The following is a 24,941-nucleotide window of genomic DNA, read 5'->3' on the forward strand; positions in this document are numbered from 1 at the left end:
ATATATGCGCAGTGAAATAATTTGCTTTTTGGTCAAGGCACTGCATAAGTCCATCCAAATGGATATTTTCCTGCCAGCCCCTCAGTTGGTCCAGCCCATTATTTGGTCTTCCTTCTCTCCGTGGATGTGGTTTGCTGTGTTTGCCCTAAAAAGGGGAGCTCATGTGAGCGGTTCTCAGGTTGATACCCTTATTAGGACTGAATTGGACTCTTCATTATTCAGGACAGGAAGAACTGGGGCAACCTGCCACCACAGGCCTCCTCTAAGAGGCAAGGGGACAGTAAGGGCTGAAACATTGTTTGGGAGAACACAGAGGTTGGCTTTCATGAGGATGTGGTAGAAGCTATGCAGCAAGGAATAGCAGCTGCCTAACAGGAGCAGTGCTCCATTGCAGACTGGAATATATATGGAATACAAACACCTCTCCCTGTTTCCCCCAAAACAGAGTAAACCCTTTAGTTTACTTCTCATGCTGCTGCATCCAAGGTTCCACTCTTGTAGAGCTTTGTCACGGGGCAAGTACACCCCATCCCTCTTTGGGACAGGGCAAGGGCATCACAGCCCCATTATTAAGTCCGCCTGTCTGCCCTTAGCCTCAGGGCAATAGGGCCCAATGGCCAGAGTCAATGTGGTCACCCTTGTCATCAGGGCAGTACAGCCTAATGGCTGAAGTCAATATAATCACCCTTTCACTTGCGCTGTATGGCCTAGTAGCCACAGTCAGTATGGCTGACATCTTCATTCTGATTGTGCGGTCTAGTGGCCAGAGCCAACACAATCACCGTCTCACTCAGGCTGTATGGCTTAGTGGTCAGAGGCAATAAGGTTGCCCTCCTTAGCTGGGTTATGTCGCCTAATGGGCAGAGTCAGGGAAGTGAACCACTCCTGGGGAGGGAGAGAGGTGCCAGGGTACAGGAACCTGGGCCCTCCCTCTCCACCAGATCCCAGCCCAGGGCCCTGGTAGTGACAAGCATGCATGCCACTGAGTTGGCTGGGATCCGACTGAAACACGCCGACTCAAAACCCGGTTTGCTAACCGGTCCACTGCCTAGTTTCCCTGGGCTTCTTCCTACTGTACCCCCTGATACTGTGCCCTGGACATCTTCAGGGTCTCCGGTTTTCTCAGGTTCCACTACCGCCAAGCGACTGTGGCCTCCACAGGGCATCCGCCTGGGTTTCAGCATCTCCAACTCCCACCATCTGGGGCTTCAGCTGCTCCCAGGCTGGAGCCAGCAACATGCATCCTTCCTCTCCAGTAGTCAGCCTAAAATGAGCTGCGCTGTTCCCTTTTATACTGAGCCAGCACTTGGAGCATGCCCAGTAGGAGTGAGGGGGCACAGCTTCCTCTGCTCAGAGTGTGGCGTTAACCCCTTATTGTCCAGTGAGGGGCAAGTACACCCCATCACAAGCTCCTAAGCACCTGTTTATCCCCCTGAAAAGATATTCCTCTGCTCCAATGGTGTGTCCTTCCAAGAAAAAAAAAAATCAGTTGAGAAAACATATCAGCTATTTTTAAAATGGTGTTTGCAACATGAAATACTGCAGCGAGACACACCAAATAGCTCCTGGGGTCCTCATGAGGATTTTGCAAACCTTGGAAGATCTCAGCAGAGAACCAGTAGCCTTTAAGTGCTTAGCCAACACTTCATCAGAACAATCAGCGGCCTTTCTAAAGTCATTTCCTCCAGAGACAGGTGTCGAAGTTAAGGAGGCGCGCGCGCACACACACACACACACACACACACAGGTAGGAAGCAAACACAGGAAGTCAGCAGCTGAAATTGACTTAGCTGCTGACAACCGGTTCTTGGATTGTTTTCCAAAGGAAAAGTACATCCGTTCAGCAAAAATAAAGGAGTTTGTAAATTATATATATCACTTACATAGCACATCTTTTCTCTTCCTAACACCTTAGCAAAGCAGGTACAAAAGTACTCCTATCCTTGTTTTACATATGAGAAAAGTGAGAGATGGGTTAAGAGACTTGCCCAAGGCTTGAAGAAGGGAGTCTGCATTGAAGAGATTATTAGAGGTCAGTTGTTCAAAAGGTCTCAGGTCTTATTTGGGACCTAAATAAATAGATTTTTCTCTAGTGCTCAGCATCCAGCTGCTTCCATTTGTTGAGCTGTCAAATGGGAGCTGAGCTCTGACTTCTTAATTCTGGTTCTTGGATGTCAGTTCTATGCTACTTTTTTCTCTTTATGTGTATGGAGAGCCAACAGGGTATCCTGCTAGGGGTTTTCCCCTCCCCTGGTTCCTGTCACACAGACAGAAAGCAGAAGACCAGAAATCTGAAGTGGAGGCAATGCGATATGTATTGGGGTTTCAAGCAAGCATATACAGAGCTCTGATGCCAGAGAGCCTTTTCCCGGTGTGCCTATTCCCACCTCCTCCTCTTTAGCAGACCCAAATATACCTGCAATGCACGCCCGGGTCCCATCCCTTACAACTTATGGTCATGTTCCATTTTGGAGGGTTGTGAGTCTGGGGGATTGGTACCATGTCTTTTGTATCCCATGGGAGGAGTAAGGAGTGAGGTTGTGTTCTGGCCAAGGCCAGCCTTTGGCTTTTAGTGCTTCTAATACCGTCCTCCGCATTCCCCTTGCTCCTCCTGACTGGTTGCTTGATCATGGCTTGAGAGAGGAGCCAGGCAGCCTTCCAGTATATACTCGTATATTACACTCCCACCATACCCAGGAACACTTTAGCTCTATCCCTGATCTTTTCTCATTATACTAACAAACCCATCTGGTTGTGGGAAATGCAACACAGTCTCTTTGTTCACACATATTAGTAAGGATAAAAGAGTATTTAAAAAAAATCGAACCCCAAATTCTATCTCAGACTACCAAGCAGGCCTACATATTAACACGTCCTTCAGTAATTCGTTTCACAACATTCATTTCTGTGTCTGCTGGATGCTTTGAGATCCCCACCAGGGGTCAAAAGACTTACACAAATTAGCTTCGAGCTGACCCCAAGTCTCACTATACATAAGCAGCAGTCAGGAGCATCTATTCTGCTGTTGTAAAGGAGATAAAGGAGAAAACGGACCACAGAATACAGCAGGTGAAAGCAGCAAACAAAGAAACAATTCAGTGACATTTGATGTGCCATGATGTCACAGGGTGCTGCCCTCCAGCTCACCCCCTGGTGGCTCCTCTTGGCCTTGCACTCAGTGCTCCTCTGGTTCTTTCAGTCAGTTACCCAGACTTAGCTTGTTTCAAAACGCATACCCACTTTGTGGGGCCGACTTAAGCCGTTCTACAGAATGTGACTCTCTTTGTTAGTCACTCGAGGCCACATATATAAGTCCTGGTCAACTCTCATTCCTGTTCAGAAGACCCCCAGCCCCCTTCCTGGAGCTGGGACCATGCTTCAGATGGTCACTACCTCAAAACAGGAGTCCCCAGCTCTCCCCCTTGGTTAGGGTGACCAGATGTCCCGATTTTATAGGAACAGTCCTGATTTTTGGGTCTCTTTCTTATGTAGACTCCTATTGCCCCTCATCCCCTGTCCCAATTTTCCACATTTGCTGTCTGGTCACCCTACCCTTGATTGTAATTTAGCCAGCTGTAGGGCCTTAGCCCACTTCTCCTTCAGCTGGCCTCTTTTTCCATAATTAGCCCTCAGAAGATCAGCAGGCCAGCCTTCTCCTGCCAATGTGTGCCCAGCCTGGAGGGAGGAGGCAGCATTTACGTTGGCCCCTTCTTCCAGCTCATCCCCAGTTGGCTGAGTGAGAGGCTAGTCTCGCCCGGCCCTCTATGCCCTCCTGGTCTCAGGCTCTTAAAGACACAGGGGCAGGATTTCCTCCTAAGCACCCCTTATTTCTAACACTTCTTCCTCTCTATCAATATTTCCTAGGTCTCTGTAGGTATATCAGATCTTCCAAAATCTTAAAGGGACACACCATGTGACAGGGATGGGCTGACCTTAAATGTAGGGGCAGACTATCCTATCACACAAGGTAGTAACTCCAAATAATGTCAAAGCAAATAGATGATGAGGAGAGAAGTTGGGAAAACATGCATCACAGACAAATCAGGATGTTAGGTCACTTTAAAATGTGTTGAGTAATACAGGTACACTTCCATGATGATGTAGGAAATCAGTTGGTTGCTGCTATAAAAACTAATGTGATATTACAAAGACCAGCGGAGCGGATATTTTGCCTTTAACAGAATTTAGGAACAACTATTAATTTTGACCTCTCCTTTAGGAGTGAGAGGTGTATTCTAAATGCACAACAGATGGTGCTAGAAGCAAGGTATCTTGTTTCTTGTCATACTCCAGATCTTTCTATCTTAGGTACTTATACGGCCCCCAATTATTGTAGTATCTGAGCACCTCATAATCTTTCAAGCATTTCTTGTCACAACACCTCTGTGGAGTAGGGCAGTGCTATTAGCTCCGATTTTACAGATGGGGAACTGAGGCAGAGAGAGACTAAATGACTTGCTCAAGGTCACACAGGAGATCTGTGGCAGAACAGGGAATTAAATCCAGGTATCCCAAGACCCAGGCTAGCACCCTAACCATTGGACCATCCTTCCCTTCATTTGTTAGAGCGTATAATTTAATTTCATAACCATTTAGGAAAGCGCTGTCTTCTGTAGCTGCATAAAAAGTTCATCTGTATTAAAAATAAGGCTCTGTCTTTACTGAACTGGTCTGAAACTAAGTCTCCATCATCCATAAATTGCCTTTTACGCTGGGTGATCAAGTTTAAAGTCAGTGCTTGATGCATGCTTTTCTTTTAAATGCTTTGATGAAGGCATTAGGTTAACAATAACAGTGATCCAGAGAAACCTGATGTATCTTGGCAAACACAGCTTTGTCTTGTTGTGAACTGTCACATCAACGAAATTGTCTGCTAACACATTCTTGATGCCGAATGGATAATTCTAACTGGGATGGACAAACCTGTTTCCTTTAATATTAAAATGCCCTGGGCTTTTACAAGATAACACTCTATCCCAGTGCCAAGATGCAGAAGCATTTAGGGTCAGATTCTGACAGTCACATTGAGTAACACCTTACTCCAAGAGTAACTCCACTGAAGCCAATAGAAATACTTGTCAAGTAAAGTACTATTCAGTGTGAGGTTTCAGAGTAGCAGCCGTGTTAGTCTGTATTCGCAAAAAGAAAAGGAGTACTTGTGGCACCTTAGAGACTAACAAATTTATTAGAGCATAAGCTTTTGTGATAATTTGTTAGTCTCTAAGGTGCCACAAGTACTCCTTTTCTTTATTCAGTGTGAGTAAAGGTATCATAATCTGGCCTTTAGGTCTGGACACATTTTACATCCTGAGGTCCTGATCTTGCATTCATGGAATTCAATGGGATCCAGGCCAGAACGTTATCAAAGGGGGAGTAAATGTGTTGGCAAACTCATACAATTGTTAAAATAAAAGATTTTCCCTACTCCATTCAACATATAAAATAACCCATTTCCCTTACATTCAGATGTAGGGTGACATGCATTACCTGATGCAAAGATGGAGTGGATGAGGGAAATGCAAGCTAATGAACTATTCCTGTAAGGTGCTGAGCACTCTTCTCACCGGTTGAAATTAGTGAGGTTGGACAGCATTCAGCCCCTCACAGAATTAGGCTCTAAAATAAGATATATGAAAAATCCAAAGTTGTGATTTTTATTTACACTGAGGCTACTTTATACCACTCCAAATAAATTAGAGTCATATCCACTTTAAGGCTCCTTTTCACTTCCAGAGAGGTGTAAAGTGACCCGAATGTGAATGAGAATCAGGCCCCCAATGTTTTTTCCTAGATGGCTAATTATGGGGGTTTTTTTTTTTTTCCCTTTCTCTTCCAGCATCTGCTAGTATGTACGTTCCGACTGTCTGCAATGGAAGGGAAGTCCTAGATTCTACCACCTCATCTCTGTGATTGTGACCTGCAGTTCAGTTCTTGAGTTTTTAGACTGTTAGCCAAAATTTGCACATGTTGTGCACTCCAGAAAACAAAAACAAAACTAGAACCTTTTTTAGAAACAGTATAATAAATTATTTTTGAGGACTGTACAGTATATAGTGACGTTCTAGAACTTTTTAAGACGGGTTTTAGCGCCTCTGTTATTAACAGTTCTAAGGGACATGTAAATAACCTTGGTTTACAGCACACATATTTCTGCAGTGTTGACTCAGAAGTGGGAGAGTGATTTGCTGCGAGCACAGTTGCAATGTTAGGTGACTTTCTTTCCTATGAAATTTTTTGTAGCTCCTTGTTGTAATGAACTTAGACTGCATTTCTATGTTATATATAACAGTTACATTATGCGTAACCGATTGTTTTCTCAGCACAAAACAGCAGTATTAATGTAAAGATGCCAATAATAAAACCGTAAACATTTGTCACCATGGTCGTCTTCCCTTCATGGTAATTATGATTCAAAGACAATGGGCTAGATCCTCAGTTGACATGGACTTGCACTGTTCCACCTTCTGGCTTCATGACTTTAATTAAAGAGTAAATACAGTTCACTGAAAAATTTCAAATAAGCTTGTTGTTGAAAAATTACTTGTTTTTCAAAAGCAAAAAAAATTGCAAAAATTCTTGATGTTTGTGAAAGTTTTCATGATGTTTTAAATGAAACTTTTAATCAAATTATATTGAAACCGTTATCAAAATGGTTATTGACAATTTTATTTGGTAGATCATTCATTAGATTGATGTATTGTTGTAAGGCACTCAAGATACCTTGATGCAGTATAAAAATCTAGACAGATTAGATTAAAAAAAAAAGAAAACAAAACTACATATATACTGTGGCTGCTTTGTATTGATCTGGTGACATGAAGGTGCTATAAAGCCTGTTAAGTCTGCCAGTTAAACTGGGTTTACAGCTGCTTTGCATCACTGGAGCAGTGCAAAGCAGCTGGAGCATACCAGAGAATGTGGCCTGTAAAATATATTCACAAGAAGGATAATCCAGAAAAAAATTGTGGCATCTCTATGGCAATATTTGCATTCAAACTATGTGTATTCAAAATAGAAATCTACAGCTTTTGAAGCCAACGGCAAACTACCTTCAACAAAACAAATAATGTAACCTTTAGAACCTTGTTCCAAAGTCCCTCCCCTTCAATTAAAACACTCACATCTTACATGCTACTAACTCCAATAAATCATTCCGGAAAGTAAACATATTTTAGCTAAGGACTTGTTCCCACTGAAGTCATTGGCAAAGTTTCCATTGACTTCAGCATAAGCACCAATAAGGTTTGAAACACTGGAGTTAAAGACAAGTGTAATTCAAGGTATGCTGAATGCGTAAACTCTCCAGAGCCGGAGTCTCATTTACACACATAGCTCCAGCAGTGTTCAGGTCCTTAAAATAAACAAGAATCAGGCCTCAGATCTCCATTCTCCTATGGGACATTGATCAAGCCATCTCTCCTTGTCTATCATGCCACAATTTCTTATGCTTCCCTTTAAAACACACTTCCTCTGACAGGTAGTAAGCCTTGCTTCAAAGAATTTTTGGCTATGCAGATGTTTGAAAATATTTACTAGAAAACAAACCAGGAAATTGTGGAATGAAGGAGGCATGTGCAAAACATCCCCATTCAATCACACGTGGGGCTTTGCATTGCTTCCCAGTTCCCTTCTTGTATTTGGACATTATGCTTGAAACATTCAAATCTGTCTAAGGCAGCGGTTCTTAAACTTATTTGATCAGGCGCCCCCTTCTTTGTGTTTGTAGTCTTTTGTGGCTCCTCCACAAGTACATATACTGCCACCCAGCTCTGAAGGCAGAGTGGAGGCTGCGGCTGCTGGCTGGGTGCCCAGCTCTGAAGGCAGCACCGTGCCAGCAGGAGCACAGAAGTAAGGGAGGCAATGTGAAAAGTGGTATTTGTCAATATCACCTTTCACAGCAGACTTAGTGCCCCATTGCCACCCTTACTTCTCTGCCGCTGCTGCCAAGCTGGGGGCTGACAGCCAAAACTCCGCCAATTCCTGGCGAGGGAATGGGGCAGGGAGGAGAGCCCTGGCTGCCTCTTGGTGAAGAATTGGTTGGGGGGGGAAAAACCCGGATGGCAGGGCTCCAGCTGTCCTTTTTATCTCTGCCTCCTAGGTGTGCACGGCCCTTCTGCATGAGCCCCAGCCACCTTAGGTTGACAGCCAGAGTTTTTTTTGACACATTTCCTTGCCTTCCTTGGGAGGCCCACCGCATAGTTTCAGAACTGCTGGTCTAAGGGATTTGGACATCCATCAGATTAAAATGAATGGGAACTGGGCATCATAATCCTTTAGATAGCATTGAAAATCTCCATTTATGGGTAAATTCTTCTTCTGGGGCAGATTCTGACTGATACTAAGGCCCCTTTCACATTGACAGCATGTGTAGGAATGAGTCTTAGCATCAATGAGAATCAGACCCCTTTTCTTCATAACGCTTTAAATTGTCTAGCACATTTGTTGGTGCAATGTGCATTTAATAATAAATAATAACTCAAAAAACCTGGTGTCTGGCTCCTTAGCTGTAATTATTTCTCTTTCCCCTCCAGTGAAATGAAATGGAATTAAACAAGCAGGATTCAATTTAGTAATGGAATCAATAGTACTTGCTAAAGCAGAGTTAAGAGAAGTCCTGACAGACAATGCACAGACCTGACAGTAGAGCTACCCGTATTTTTTCTCCGAATGAGCAATCTGGCCAGTATCATGTACAAAATAAATTTGATTCAAGCCAAGGAAAATTAGCACGCTCCCCTGAGCATGGCACTTTAAAGGTAAAGAAATTACAGCATATGGACTATCAAGAATGTAAGAAGATTTTTCCAAACAGTAAAATCTATCTTGAGTCTTCTGTAACAGGACAATATCGAAAGGTATTCATTGAACCGGAGTAACAAGCTAGAGTCAAAAGCCCATTATGAAGTCTGGTTTGAATCATGCTCAACAGATTCTCATGCTGTGCTACTGCAGTGCCTGCAAAGGTACTAGCAAACTTTAATATTTTCCTTTCTTCTTTTGCCACTGGCTTATTTCAAACATCGGCAAGGATCACATGATCTGCCTTCCCTGGACATCCAAATGAGATTAACTTAAAGCACTCAAGACAAACACAGGAAAAATACATTAAACACCAGGATCAACAGGTTTCAGAGAGCAGTACAATTTTAACATCAGCCAGGACACTTTTACGTATGACTGAGCCAGCTGCAAACACCAATGGCTTCCAAGCCTTTTGCCTACCCAGAACAAATGTTCAGAAGAGACACTTGGGGCCATTTCCTTAACAAGTGTAATTGAAGCCAATGGAGATCCTCAGCTGGCGTGAACTGACATACCTCCATTGGCTTCAATGAAACCAGCTGAGGCTCTTGATCGTGCTGCTTTTATACAGAAAGGGCTGGGGATGTGGAGAGGGGAGGCAGAAGAATCCATTTCTCTTTGGAACTGCGAATCTTTTGAGTGACCCATAAGCACCTTGTACACGGACAGGTTTAAATATTTAGGATCAGGTTCCGATGTACTATTCAATGTGAAAGAAGTTCTTACTCCATGAGGGGTTCCATTGATTTTCAATCTAGTCCAGCAATTTTGGGCACTTAACTAGGACTACCACACTGGGACCTGATTTTCTGAGGGTGCTAAGCACCAGCACTTTCAAAATTAGTCTCTTTAAGATCTCTCAAGATGCGCACCCAAAATCACAAGACACTTTAGAAAATGTAGGGCTACATGAGTCCCACTGCCAGATGGAAGACACCTGATCCATTCATATGTTTATAACAGGGGTGGCCAAACTTACTGACCCTCTGAGCCGTATATGACAATCTTCAGAAGTTCGAGAGCCGGGGCTGAAACCCCGAGACCTCCCCCCACCCCGCTGTCAGAGGCGATGCATGGGGAAGGCACTTGGAAGGGGTCACATGACTCCCCCCCATTTTTGCCAGGGTTTGCTGGCTCGGTCACATGGTGCCACCAAGCCCCATCCCTGCATGGCAACTGCTGGAGCTGGCACGCTGGGAGCTACAGTCATTGGGAGAGGCAGCTGCAAACAGCTGGGAGCTGTAGGGAGAGCTGCTGCCTCTCACCACAAAGCTAAAGCAGTGGCCCTCACTGCAGCTCCCAGCTGTTCGTGGCTGCCTCTCCAGGCAGAGCTAACACTTGGAGCTACAGGGAGGGGCTACTGAGAGAAAGAGGGGGAGTGTGCGCCTAGGGGGACATAACTCAAATTGTTGGAGTAACCGAACTTTTAAGTTGTGCCCCTCACTCACAGCAGGCACTAGTCTTCTCTGGCAGAAGCACCTACCTCCACGACCTCCTCGCAGTCTGGTAGGCAGAGAATGAGGAGGGCATGGGGGCCAAGAGCCACACTTTAACTATAAACCAGCTGCAGATGACTCATGAGCCACAGTTTGGTTACCCCTGGTTTATAAGCTCCCTGTAGGAGCCTATAGGAGGGTGCAGGACTTCCTGGTGCCCCCCTAGGACTTACTGTCCCATCACTTACCCTCTGTACTCTGCCAGTGGCTGCACTTTGGAGAATTCTCAGGGGCTGAGGGACCTGGTTCTTCTTCCTCCCCTCCCCTTGCAGGAGAGGGGAGTTTGGCTGAAACAAGGGTCAGCCTCTCAGACAGTGCCTGGATACAGCTTTACAGGTTCCATCTCTCAAAGTCTATTGCTCCTTTGCGTGATTTACCTCTTACTCTTCTTCCTGGGGCAGCTCCGGAAACAGTGTGTTCTGTGGCTGTCTGCCTCTGTTACTAGCAGCCTTCTTCCTGGTCATCACCCATTCCTATGGTAAGTTTCCCTTTTCAAGCCCTTCCTCCTCCATATTGAACAAGCCATGCAGGTGTGCCTCGTTAGTGCAGCACAGGCCCAGAGAAGCTCATTAGCCTCCCAGCCAGTGGGAGAGTGTGCCCCTTCACACTTCCCATCTGCCAAGTAATGCAGGTGTTTCTTTAGCTCAGGAGGTTGAGATGCTGAGCTTTTGGAGCCAAGGGGCTGTTTTTCATTCCAGAACTGGTGGCCAATGGAAACGGAGTAGTGATAATTCATATGGATTATAGTGAAACAGTTGATCCACATTTCAGAGTAGCAGCCGTGTTAGTCTGTATTCGCAAAAAGAAAAGGAGTGCTTGTGGCACCTTAGAGACTAACAAATTTATTTGAGCATAAGCTTTCGTGAGCTACAGCTCACTTCATTGGATGCATTTCATTTCATGCATCCGATGAAGTGAGCTGTAGCTCACGAAAGCTTATGCTCAAATAAATTCGTTAGTCTCTAAGGTGCCACAAGTCCTCCTTTTCTTTTTATCCCTATCAGGTGACTTCTTGCTCCGGTGACCAGCCACCCCTGACAAGTGACTGTAGCCAAGGCGACCTCTCCCCTGACAAACCAGTTCTGCTTGTTGGGAGCCATCTAGTGTTCAGACCTCTTCCATTTCAATGGGAGCCCACTTCAGCGTTAACCATCATCTATTGTCAGCCCTGTACCACTACCCTGTTGCAATTTAGGTCCTACATGGAGGTGAAAGAACGACGGAAAAGTCAAAAAGCTGCCCTTTCAAAATGGAGTTTGCAGCTTGGTAAAGATACATACAGCAAGTTCATAATCTCACACAGAATTCCTAAATTGTAAAGACGGATTCCCCAAATCCTCACAGGCTGTACTTCACATTTCTGGCTCAGTTTCCCCATCTGTAACATGAGAATGAAAATATTAACCCCTCTCCCTTCCCGGGATATTAATTAGTAAATGTCCATTTGAACATGTGAAATGCTTCAGATAAATGCTGAGTGTTATTATTGACAGTGTCACGAGTGCTGAAAGCTGGATGCTGGACAGCAAGGAGGGATATACTGAGTTTGGGTAATGAACTCCAGATCAGGGAGTGAGATTTGCTCAGATTGCTAAGCGTTGTAAAGCACTCAGCACCTCACATAAGCGCTCGCTTTGCTTTGAATTTCTCTCCGTACTATTCAAGAGCCTGCAGGATGAAAAAAAACCCTATGTCTGTGCAACAATTCCCTGCCTGAGTTTAAACTCAGGACCTGATGGGAGTCATTCCGTCAGCTGGTGGCAGCAGCAGCACTAGCCTCTTACCATCTCACGTGGACCAGCGACTAGAGGGGGCAATAACACGCACTGTGCCAATGTGTTACGTATGCACCAACATTCATTATGAACTCACATGATAGATTAACAGGGCTAGAGTCTCATCTCTCTTATCCCAGTGTAAATCAGGGTTGAGTCAATGCACCTATGCAGCATATGTGAGAAGAGAACCAGTTCCATGCTTTCTTAACTGATGTGAACATAAACGGATTTTCATGACACCCTCATCCAGTGTCTAATGGTGGCTGTCTTCAAAACGGTGGGTCAGAGTTGCTGATAACCTATCCACACGTAATGCTGCTGGATAATGGTTTTGATCCAAAGCTCACTGATGTCGATGGGATTCTTTCCACTGACTTCAATGAAGCCTGCAACATGCTCATCCATAAAGACAGCATGCTATCTTTTCCCCCTCACTTTGACCTCTGAACGCCAGTGATTCCAAGTATACAGCAATTTCAAATCCATTCCCGAGGAAGCAACATTAGCAAAGCCCGTTCCCTTCTCCCAACTCCAGCTGTCAAATTCTAGTAAAGATTTTAGAAATTTAATATTATGCGATGAGCTGAGAAAAATAGTGGCAGCCTTTGAGATGAATTGCAGTGCGTGGTGAAGCCTGACCTTCAGATTTCACAACAGTGCTCCATGTGTGGTTCAAATCCTCAAGCTCTCCACTTGCTAAAAGCCCCACAGAAAATCAAATGCAAGCAACATACTCTTATCTGCAGATTTCTGAGTGCTGCTGCAGTACAACTATCTCCAGGTCTACATCATCTCTGTAAATGTCACTTGAGGATAGTGGGTGTGGGGAAAAGGCAGCTTTTTGATGACTTTGTGGGAAAGACAGGCACAACTCGAGCTGGTTGCTTTATGCATCTGACAGACTTTTATTAGTCAAAATAAATGGGTTTAAACAAAAACCCAAATAAACTAAAACAGCAGCAGCAACATAATCAGCATATAGCTGCAGTAGTACAACAAAGATTCCAGATGCAGTTTCAAATTCCCCATGACCTGGGAGTGTCTCAGGCTGAGTTTTTGCAGAAACTCTGAGACTAAGAGACTTTTTGTGGGGAATTTCTAGTGTGTGTGTGCGGGGGGGGGGGGGGGGGAGGGGGGAAGGGTGATACATAAAACCAAAGCTCCCAGAGTTCACTCTTTCACACCCTTTATTTCATCAAAAAACACAGAGAAAACACACACACATCCCACCTCATTTTGGCATTAGAGTCCTTTTTAATGGACCATGAGTCTGATCCAAAATGTCTTCCTATGGCAGTACACACAATTCTGCAGTTTATTCCTTTGTCAGTTTCAACTTCAACACTTGGAGGTATGCACAAACCACAGCAGAAGCTTGTGATCTTCACTGCAGCCCCTCCCCATCTCTGCTGTTTAACCAATAGCAGGCCGGTGAGGTCACTGGTGATCCCACCTTACCACATCACCGACCCAGCATATTCCAGGAGGAGCTGCAGCAATCACACGAGCCATCAAATAAGACTCTGATTTCTTCTGCTCCGACCTACACACTTACTTCTCAAAAGGACCACGATTTCCTTGTTTGTTGAAGGAATACATTAAGGAGGACACACTGGCCAATGGTTACGAATAAAGAGAAAACTGTAAGAGGTTAAACCCCCAGAATGAAGTGATACTCACTGCCTTGTGATATCATTGAGGCAATGGGCTTGGTAGGATTAGACATTTCATGAAACCGTTCAGTCACACTACAGGGACACAACAGTTTAAGAGCAATTTCCCCCTCATGCTTCAGGACATAAACCAAAAACGAACAGTCAGGGATTCAGAAGCAACTTCATCTATTGTGGGAGTTTTACATCTTAGTCTGAAGGATCTGGTGATACTGGCCCTTGTTGGACACGGAGATGGCTCCTGTATGGCAACGTCTGTTGCTATCCTTCCGGCCATCCCACCCTTGGGACAGGAAAACCAAAAATTCCCACACACTCCTTGACAAGCCCCCAATCTCAGAGTCTCCTTTTAAACAGTAAACAATAGAACCTCCTCCTTTTATTAGAAGGGCTAACAACTGCCTACAACTACCCAATGGCTGCTAGTTATGGCCTTGAAAGATCTAATTTTTCCTAGGCTTGGACTCCAAATCAATCATATAATACACTACAAACAACAACAAAAGTAGTGAGAACCAAGGTGGGGAGGTCAAATTCTGACTTAACCTTTGGGGCCAAATCCTCTACTGGTGTAAATCAGAGAAGTTCCATTGAGTTCAGTGGCGCTACCCCAATTTGCACCAGCTTTGGATGTGGCCCAGTATACTTAGCAAAGCTGACTGCAGATAAATTCTCTGCATGCTTTTGTTTTTTTGAGAAAACAGCGCCAGAGCAGACGCAATCAGATCCATACTTACTTTGCCAATAATTTATACAGCGAGGCCACTTAAATGTGTTTAACCCATGAAAAGATTCAATTGCTTGGATCCAGATTTAAAAGAAAAGCAGGCAACTGCAGTGATAAAAATGTATCCCTTTAATCAACTGAACACATAACAGAGCACTTTGCATTTGTTTATGGCCTTAAATAACAAATTAATACAAAACGTTGCTGATGGGATGGTTGTTGTGAGTACATTTTGGCAGAATACTGGATGTCACAGGCAACAGTTTGCTTAATGAAATGCTTCAAGACTTCAAAACTGTGCCTTTTGTGGGAACATGAAACAGCCTTTTTGCCTATCTTTAGGGAAAGAAAAAGAGAAACCGCCAAAACTCAGCTAAAAGGTATCAGAACAAACTTATTTATGGCTGCAAAATTCCATTACAATACTTTACACTAGCCTTACATCAATTCTATAGGCTTAGTTGGTTTCTGCTTCTCATAGTGCTCAGCCAGGTGTACCTTCAGGGTGCCCAGAAGAATTTCTTATAATAATATGACAGATCATTTGGAACCCATATAAGAAGCGTCATATACCAAAGGCTGCAGGAGCTGACAAAAAATGCTATTTTATATCTAATTTGAAAAAGTCATTGGGGGGTTGGGAAATAAACAAACTCCTTCTTTGTATTAATAAAACTGAAAGGTAGTTTGTTAAAATTTAAGGCATTTTAATGTGTCAGGGATATGACTCCAGTGGCAGAAGAAAAAAAGATGTTCCTAGAAAGTAATACTACTTATATCTCTATGGCTTGGGAAACGGGTGCAGATAAGAGCAATAGATGAAAACAGTGGTGACAGACGTAATTCTGTGCAAGGTGGAATGCTCCATGGCTCCACCCATCACTGAAGAACACTGCCAAATGTAATGCATACTACAGTTCTTTCAAAGATTGTAAATTCGCAGTTCAAATATATTTTCACTTCACTGCACAAATGCTGATCAACTGAAAATCTTTGACACTACAACACGCTATCGAAATAAAATTCAATGACATAAAAAAAAATCCTCTTCATAAAAGATCAGCAAAGAACACATCTCAAAATCCCAATTGGCATTTGCTAAAGGAGCATGTCACCATTGCTGACTACGTGCAAACGATAGGATGACGATAAATACAATGTAAGATAATAAATGGGCAACAGTACAAAATATACAAAAAAAGAAACTTGTGTTTAATACACATTCAAAAACAAAAAAATGGTTCAATACCTCACAAAAATCCCTTCTTTCTGGAAAATGAAATGCGGTTTCAAGAACAACAAAAAGAAATGTACACGACCCCCGATGAGATGCCCAAAGTAACTCCAATCAGAAGAACAGACCTCAGTTTCTGTAACTGGATATATAAAATAATTGAAATAAATTTCTCTAAACAAGAAAAAGAAGCTCTAATCTTCATAAAATCTCCTTCCACATCTCATAGTATAATAAAATATTCAGTTTTCATCCTAGATTTAATTTAATTTAGAAGTGGACTCTTCTCAGACTGGTTGATGCAACTGAATCATACAAAAGCCCAGATCTATATATTCTTTATAGTAAAAACACCATTTTTGCCTGTGTTTGGAAAACTTTGGAAAACTTTTTCCAAAAGTTTATATGCATTTCACAATTCAGACATTTTATTGTGATGCAGATATAGGTCTGATTAGAGTGACAAGATTGGAGCCTCATTTCTTCCTAGCTTTACACAACTCTTTCCTTCATAATTTTCATCAACAATTTTATACTCACATTTTAGCAGATTATTTTCAGTTCAACTTTCCCTGGAATTTCAGGACATTACAGTTTTTCATAGACTGGATATTAGGAAGATCACATACTTTTAACATGGTTGCTAAAGTCAGAGATTTTTAGGCCCTGAAAAAGAATCTCAGGCCAGCCTTCAATATTCAAAGCACCTTTTTGTGCCCTCCTTTAAATGTACAATAACTTACATCGACAGTAGAACCCATTTGTATGCTAAGATACATGATGGTGTAACCCACATTAATACCTGCAGGGGGGGTCCCTTGCCCCTTTTTAGACCACATACAGGCTAAAGAGTCTGATACTGCCTCTCAACTGCAAATTGGTTTGGTTAGCTTAGACACGAGAAGCTCGTGGTTCCCCCCCGCTCTGAAAAGGTCCAGGATTCAATCCCTATAGATGCTGATCCCAGGGGGTTCTGATATAAATGACAACTCAAACTGCTGTCAACCTCCGATGCTCAGGACAAGCTTCGCCAGGCAGGGAGAAAGCATAATTCACATTATGAATCTTTGCCCCCATCTAGTGTCTAGACCATGTAAAAAGATTTATGAGTGCTCCTGCTGCTTCTAAATGGACGGATCTGATCCTTCAACTCAGGCAATGGCAGCACACTCATTTAGGGTATTTTACACTTGGAGCTGGGGGCGTGACTCTCAGCTCGCCTACTTCTCAAACTAGTACACTAAAGACAGTAGTGTAGCCACAGTAGCACGGGCAGTGCCAAGCGGTGGCATGGGCTAGCCACCCTGAGTACAAATCCACCGGAACCCTGTGGGTACATACTCAGCACAACTTGCCCATGTGGCCGCTGCCTATGCTACCATGGCTACACTACTATCCTTAGCGTGCTAAATTGATAACAACAGATTCGAGAATGTTGACACAAGCTGGAAATCACACCCTTAGCTGTAGGTATAGATATAGTCTTAAATTCAGGAGTGCCAAGTTCAAGCCAACCCAGATGGTCATCACATTGGCATCTAAGTGGGTTTGATCTGTGGGTGCAAAATTGGCCCTGCCTCACTGAAGGCTGTTGCAGGACATCCAGCCCTTAACCCTACAAGCATTATTTTATCCAAGGATCAAAATTCATCCATGATTCTGTTTCAAGTACCATTCCCCATTTTGATTTTAAGAGAGACTAGAAGTTAGGCTACAAAAAGGACAGTACAGAACCTTTGCAGAAAGTTTCAAATCTCCCAGAAAATCAGTTCTTACAATGCATATGGACAACGTGATTATGCACTGAAAGGTACCAATAAATCACACAGCATGCCTGAGCAATGCACAGGTGAATACAAAACTGATGTCAGTTGCAGTATGTATATCTCTTCCTGAGTTAAGCTTCATTCCTAGTTTGGAATCCAAGCAGTCTGCTTCTTGTTTTTGGCAAGGTACTTGACCACAGAATAAGGCAATCCAATCTTTTGTTTTGATTTCCACCCTCTTTTTTCTTAAATGGCTCAGCATTTCTCACTGCAATCATTATTCTGCTGTCTGCAGGAATATGTTTAAAATGTGGTCCTGTAAAAATAGAAATCTGGTTTGTTTCTTTGAAGGTAGCATTTAATCCTCATATATTTTGTGATCTTGAAGATTTCAGTTGAACAGACTCAAAACAATCTTGTTTTTCCTGCAATGTAAAGAGACAAGTTCCCGTCAATCATGATTTCTCAAATTCACTCTGAAGTGTACTAACATCTCTTCACTCAGCATAAAAAGTCATGGAACAAATTTCTACTCTCAGTAACTCGAGTGCAACTCCTGTTGAAGACTTTACTGAGATTGTGCCACAGTAAATGAGAGCAGAATTTGGCCTTTAATTTTAAACTAATTGTAACATCTCTATAAATTAAAAATAAATATTGCACAAACTTCAAAATTCCATTGTGAGGTAGAAAGGATATGAATTTTTTAGTGTTTCTTTTATAGGAAGTATATAGATATGTCCACAGGTACATACCCAGATGGCATATTTTTCACAGCACTGAAGAGAGAAGTCAAGGTTATGGATTTTATGATAGAATTACAAAGAAATTATGATGCATTACTGTAAAAAAATACAAAACATTCAAGAGTTAGAGCAGTTTGAGTAAAGAACTGAGAGTGAGAAACTCCTGAACTCTGACACCGATTCCTTCGGTAGCCTTAACCAACCCACTTAGACCTTAGTTCAGCAGAGCATTCAACACGTGTTGACCTTTCAGACTGTGAATCGCCTCCCCCTTCACTAGGGCTATGTGTACACTACAGTTTATGTCAGCATAACTTATGTCGCTCAGGGATGTGAATAAACCACCCCTCAAGCAACATAAGTTACACCGATATAAGCACTCGTGTGCACAGCGCTATGTCATCGCTTCTGCCGTTTGTGGAGGTGGTTTTATTATGCTGAGGGGTAGCGCAGCTGCATCGGTACAGCTGTGCCAGTACAGCTCTGTACGTACAGACATGCCTTAAGGCACCAATTCTCCAAACACTTAACCCAGGCATTTAACTTACTACAGGGAGCAATCACTTTGATTTTATTGGGACTACTCACAGTAATGAAGTTAAACACGTAAGTGTATACAGGATCAGGGCCTCAAATGGGACTATTCCCACGTTTATGTGTTTTGCTTAATTGGGGATTTAACTAGAGCTGGGTGGGAAATGCTTTTCCAGTCCACTGAAAATTTTTGAGATATCAGAAAAATTTCTTTTCTGCACCACGAGGAGCACGAAGATTTTTGGAAATTTGTCATGAAAAACAAGTGAGAGAGGGCACTCAGCTGAGATGTGGGAAACCCAGGTGCAAGTCCCCACTCCAAATCTAGGTGAGTACACTAGCCACCAGCCTGCAGAGTCAATTTCTAGTTTAATTTCTCCTGCTGGAGCTGTTCCAAATGTATAAATACTTTAAAATTCACTGGGCCAACAAACGAGACTGACTCTGCAGCTCAGTGGTTAGGGCACTTACCTGAAATGTGGGAAACCCAGGTTCAAGTCCATCTTGCAAAGGAAGGATTCAAAGCTGGGTCTCCCACATCCTGGGTGAGTGCCCTATTCACCAGGACATTAGCTATTCTGTGGCACATCAAAATCTCTCGTTTGTTTAAAAAAAAAAAAAAGTTCCACAGAATGAAAACAAATTTCAAAACCTCATAAGGAATTGTTGTTTTCTAGCCTGCCCTATAATTTACTCCTTGTGAGTACACCCAAGTTGATTCTCATGCAGAGCATTTCACTGACAATATTGTAGATGATTCTAGCTGGAGCGAAGAGACTCATTAATGTAAAAGGTAGCAAACTCAAAACTGATGAGGAAATATGTTTTCAAACTGTGTGTAATTAGACTGTGGATCTCATTGCCACAGGACGCTGCTGAGAACAAGAACTCCAGGATACTGGAGAGAAGAAAAAAGGCTGGTGGTTTTGAGGTTATTGGTGGGAAAAGGTTGAGACTCCTGCAACTGTAGAAGCTTCGTGCATCAACTCCTACATTCTGTGTTGTTATTACAATAATACTGCAAATAAATATTTTTCCTTTTTTTATATTAGGGGCTCAGCTCTGCATTTCTTATCTAGTCAAAGCTCTCAGTAACTTCATGAGAAGTTTTGGAACACAGAAAAGTAATCACTTAGGGTCTGATCCTACTTTTATGTATTTCTGATTTTTTCTCTCTCTCTGTTATTAAATCTTTACATTGTCCCTGTCCCCCATATTTTTTACTCTCTCTTTTCTCTGTGTTTTTTAAAAGAAGTTATACTTCTCTACTTTTAATGAAGAATGATGCCTATCACATGTGTTCTGAAAAAATACATAATAAATCCCAGTTATCTGCAGGGATATAGGATGCATATTTGAGTAAGCTAATGAGGTCCTGGAGGCTGAGTTTGGTAGCTCTGATTATCCAGCAGACGGAAAAAAAAAAAAAGCCGGAGAGATCTGACAGGCTTATTTGAAAAGGTAACAGTGTGCAGCGAAGCCCATTAAAATGAATATAGGAACTTGAGTTAAGAATACATGGCTGCTACTCTGAAACCTGTTTGAAAACGGTGCACCGGTATGCAAGTGATTGCTACTCTTAATATAAAGCACTAAGCTTACTTTTAAACTATGAAACCTACTTCTTCCAGCAATCCTTCCTCTCTTCTTCTAATCATTACAAGCCCAGCTCTGCACACTTCATCAACCAAGCCTTTAAACTCATCAGGACTATTCATGTTCAACACTATGTTCAGCAGCAGAGGTGGTCAGCAATGTTCACTACACTCAGCAGTAGAGAGCTTTCACAAAATCAACACTTCTGAGTCATTTTCTTTTTTGCAAGGTTCAAAATGGGGGGAGGGAATCTTTTTTGGAGGGAGCAAGCGAGGGAATATTTTGCTTTTTTTAAAAAAAAAAAATCACGTTTTTGAAATTTTGAATTTTCAATATGCTATATTCCCATTCCCTTTTTTCTTTCTTGCCACTCACTACAATAAAATGAATGATGTCCAAATGCGGGGTTCCTCCCTCCCCCCCCCACTCTTTTTCATCTGGCCCTTCTAATTTTTCCAAAGTTTAAGATATGCAGAAGGGAAAAAATTAAAATGGAGAAAAAGAAAAGAAGGGGGGCAGGAGGTGATACCCCTACAAATCATTCATTCTGTCACATTCAGTGGCAAATAGGAAAATCAGAGACAAGAAAGGCAAAACCCCCATAAATCTGAACATTTGAAATTTGGGGTTTTGATGAAAAACTGGACAATTTTGAAAACAAGGCTTTTTGTGAAACTTTTCAGTTTTAAAAAAAGCCATTTTTCAGAAGAAAAAAAAAGTTTCAAATGAAAAGTTTCAACCAGTTGTACTCAGCACTATCGGCCTGATCCACTTTGAAGCAGTGGATATCTCTGGGCCTTTGGAATAGGACTTGCAAATACTTGGAAGTTCAGACCCTTAGAATCTCCCAACCCTCCCTCTTCTTTGGCTTGTGTTTTTTTTGCTTTGTCTAATTTAGGGCCCCATCCTGCAAACACTACTGCTTATTACTGTGCTCTCCCTTGAAATGGCTGGGATTTATCAGGGCAGTAAGTGCTACACCAAGCATTAGCAGATGTGCACGTATAGATTAGAAGCCCACTTTCTCAAACTGTCGTCTATGGACTTCCAGGGGTCTACAGAGCACTTACAGATAAACCAGGGAGAGCTAGCTAGACATTTGGTGCTTTCAGAATGTTAATTTTCCACGTAAGCAACTGCTATGGAAGCCCCTGGGATGATGTTTAATCAGCAATGGGAGGTGACCTGTGTGAGGTGTCCATTAGACAAACTCTTTTCAGTTGTTGTCCATACTCTGAACATCCATGTTATAAGTTCTCTGGGCAAGAGAGAATCCTGCAACTCAGTCCCATTGACATTAAAGGAGCCCGGTGAATCTACTGATGTGTGCGTTTGCAGGTTAGTTAGTGTAGCCTCTTTTTAAAATTGAACGAAGAGCTCTGTGTTAAACTGTCGTGTCCCTAGGAAGTGAGTTCAGCTCCTGTGGTGCTACAGTTATCAGATCAATTAGATTAGGAGACTCTTAGGAGCACAGAAGAACAAATACAGGGACCACAAACAAGATGTTTTACTTGTAAATTATAAGTTACAATCACAAACAAATATATAAAAACCTAAGAAATCCCATGCACTCGCTAATGCTGTATTCATACTCACATATCCAAAGATATTACAGAGTCTGATGGATCTTTCAACGGGTGGTCATCAATAGAGGAGTGGTTCTTGCTGGGATCATCACAATGAAGTCTTCTCTCAGGGTCTTCCCACCCTATCCATACCAACCACCCCTTTTATCTTGTTGTTCTGACCAAGCTTAACACTTTTTGCTTATGCATGAAGGTTCCAACTTCCTTTTCCTTATCTGTACTTCCACACCCCATCCATTTTGGGGTGCTCTGCTTTACACAAGTTGTTCTCTGAGTTTCCTTTATTCTCATTAGCATTTATGTAAACATGTTTCCATGGTGACTTGCGGTCAGGTGCCTTGCAGTCTAGATGGGCACACTTTGGTCTCTTTTTCTGGAACATCACCAGAACAGTAATCTTGTAACCTTTACTCCTGGGGGAATTCTGTGTCACTGTGCATGCACAGAATTCATGTCCCCTGCAGATTTCTTTTCTTCCCTGCAGAAAAATTACTTTGACAGAGAAGCTGCAAAAGCAGTCATGCACCACTCCCTAGCAGTGCAGGTACATTGTTTCAGGCACCCAGAGCAGCCGGCAGAGAGGTAAATCACCATGGGGCTGGGGACACCCAGCCACTGGAGCCTACCCTGAGCTGGGATCAGCTGCTAGTCCCAGCTGGGCTGGAGGCAAGAAAAGATGGGACTTCCTCGTCCCCTGCAAGGAGTGGCTGCGGCTGTGTCAGACCCACCCCCAGAAACCTCCCCCAGTTGCAGGAAGCTGAGCATCCTCCCCTACTTCCTGCTCCCATCACTCCTCAGCTGTGGGGGAAGGGGTCACTGTATGGGGACCTGCTCCTCCATCTGTCCAACCCCCATGCATCCGGACCTCCCATACCCAGACACCCTCGCCAAGCTTCACCCCGTACACCCAGAACCTCCCTACCCCTCCATACCCAAACCCTACCCCACTGAACCTCAACCCCTGCATCTGGAGCCCCCCTGCACCCAGACTCCCCGCCTCCAAATCCCCACCCCTGCACCCAAACCACCCCCAATGAGCTCCCTACACTCAAACCCATAGGTGCCGACTCCATGGGTGCTCTAGGGCTGGAGCACCCACGTAAAAAATATAGTGGGTGCTCAGCACCCATCAGCAGCCCCGCAGATTAGTGCCTCTCCCTCCCCCCAGCACCTCCCATCTGCCATGATTCAGCTGTTCAATAGCATGCAGAAGGTGCTGGGGAGGAGGGGAAGGAGGGCGGGAAGAAGTGGGGCATGGAGGTCTTGGGGGAAGGCATTGAATGAGGGCAGAGTGGGGTAACTCTTAAAGATGGTGCCTATGCTCAAACCCCCACAATGACGAGCCCCACCCCCCCTGCACCACTCTGAGCCTCCACATCCAGACCCCCATGCCACTGACCCCCAACAAGCTGCACCCAGACCCCCATCCAAGCCCCACTCCCCCAGCTCCCCTGCTTAGATCCCCACACACAGACACCTCCGCTGAGCCCCAACCACCTTCACCTGGAAGCCCCTGCAGAGTCCCATTGCCCCTGCACTCTCCCCCAATGAGCCTCTGTGCATCCAGATCCCCCCACACCTATACCCCCCCACTGAGCTGCTTGAATCCCCCCACACTGAGCCACTTCACACTTGGATCCTGCCTGGTTGAGCCTGCCTGCCCCACACCTAGTGCAGCTGGCGCAGAGGGGCAGGGCCACAAGGTGTTTCTGGGGCAGGTCCAGGCCTTGTGGTGTCAGGATCGTGTGCAGCCTCACCGCTCAGTCCATGTCCCGGGGTGGGTGATGGGAGGGGCTGCAGGGTGATCTCCCACCTTTGTGCAGCCAGTGGCCTGAGCTCCCCACTGTCATGCTGGAGCCTCTGCATTTATTTAATGACAAATAAAATTTGCAGAATTTTAAAATGTGTGCAGAATTTTTTGGTGCAGAATTTTTAATATTTTGGCACAGAATGCCCTCAGGAGCAGGTAACCCTACAGGCATAAAGTCAGTCTTAGGTCACCCACTTGTGTCAAGTCTTCTTAAGCCTGAGGCCTAGTGTGGCTAAGCTGAAATCTTTCAGCCCTTAGCCTGTACGCCTTGCATTACTGCCTTATCTTACTTGTATACCTAATACACACTTGTCACGCCTAAATACTTGTCAAAATTTATATTCGTATAATCCTGTCCTACTTCTATCTATTCATCACGCAGTGATTTCATATGAAATAACATAACCACAACAATAACCCAACTAAATAATAAAATGAGCTAATTAGCCACATTAAACTAACCATGCTAAATCAGTGTCAATAAAAAATAATATTAATGCTCACCTTTGTTGCCAATGACTTGAGCTTTCCCAGCAATGACTGTTTATTTGAATATACTATTTCCTCTTCGTTGTCTTCTCCTTCCATTATAGCACAGCTGTCAGCAGCTGGAAGCTCACACTCTTTTGAGTTAGCTGTCATCACTAATTTGGAATATTTATACTCCAACCTAAAGATACAAACTTGGACAGTTACTCTCTTAATACCCCATATTCTAGCTGCAACAGTGCAGGTGGTCAGAACAGTATCTGCAGCTATTCCACAGGGTTATTTGTTAAGCATTTATAAAGAATCTGAAGTTATATTTTAAGAACCAGAAGTAAGAAAGCATCACTAGAACTGCAGTACCAACTCATCCATTTCCTGTTTTCCAGACTAGAAGAGAACTCCATCCCATGAAGTCTTTAAATCAAAGACTTTTTTTTAGACTTTTTCTAAAAGATACACTCAAGACCAAGCAGAAACTGTAAGCTTGATTCAGGAATCACTGGGTAGAATTCTGTGGCCTATATTATGCAGGAGGTCAGACTAGATGATCATAATGGTTCATTTTGGTCTTAAAATCTATGAATTTACCAATCTCTATTGCTTCCAGCCTTAAACCAACCTCTGTCAGGGATTAGGAGGAAACTTCTCATGGCTATCCCACAACTACCTACTTCAGGGTAACTTGCACCTTCCTCTGCAGCATC

At 43.4% G+C, this 24,941-nt stretch overlaps 2 protein-coding genes across 6 annotated transcripts in view; one reads left to right on the forward strand and one right to left on the reverse strand.

The window, feature by feature from the left end:
• GRM3 (glutamate metabotropic receptor 3) overlaps nucleotides 1-8,489 on the forward strand; it is a 149,449-nt gene extending 140,960 nt beyond the window's left edge. For 2 of the 3 annotated variants that reach the window (XM_038387021.2, XM_038387024.2), the window contains exon 6: nucleotides 5,837-6,582. In XM_038387021.2, the coding sequence (XP_038242949.1) occupies nucleotides 5,837-5,910 (74 nt within the window). In that variant the 3' untranslated portion in view covers nucleotides 5,911-6,582. Of the gene's footprint in view, nucleotides 1-5,836 lie in introns of all 3 variants that reach the window. The other variant, XM_038387023.1, reaches the window with a different exon arrangement.
• Nucleotides 1-24,941, reverse strand: part of ELAPOR2 (endosome-lysosome associated apoptosis and autophagy regulator family member 2) — a 167,476-nt gene that overhangs the window by 5,702 nt on the left and 136,833 nt on the right. The window contains exons 21-22 of one of the 3 annotated variants that reach the window (XR_006275871.1): nucleotides 24,253-24,418; nucleotides 16,552-17,901 (exon numbers count right to left, since the gene is read on the reverse strand). Coding sequence is in view for 2 of the 3 variants with exons in the window: in XM_038387527.2 (XP_038243455.1) it covers nucleotides 17,842-17,901; nucleotides 24,253-24,418 (226 nt within the window). In the remaining variant the exon portion in view is untranslated. Of the gene's footprint in view, nucleotides 1-12,958; nucleotides 17,902-24,252; nucleotides 24,419-24,941 lie in introns of those variants that run through there. The other 2 variants (XM_038387527.2, XM_038387530.2) reach the window with 2 other exon arrangements.

The sequence above is a fragment of the Dermochelys coriacea genome, chromosome 1 (genome assembly GCF_009764565.3).
Source record: "Dermochelys coriacea isolate rDerCor1 chromosome 1, rDerCor1.pri.v4, whole genome shotgun sequence".
Taxonomy (NCBI): Eukaryota; Metazoa; Chordata; order Testudines; family Dermochelyidae; genus Dermochelys; species Dermochelys coriacea.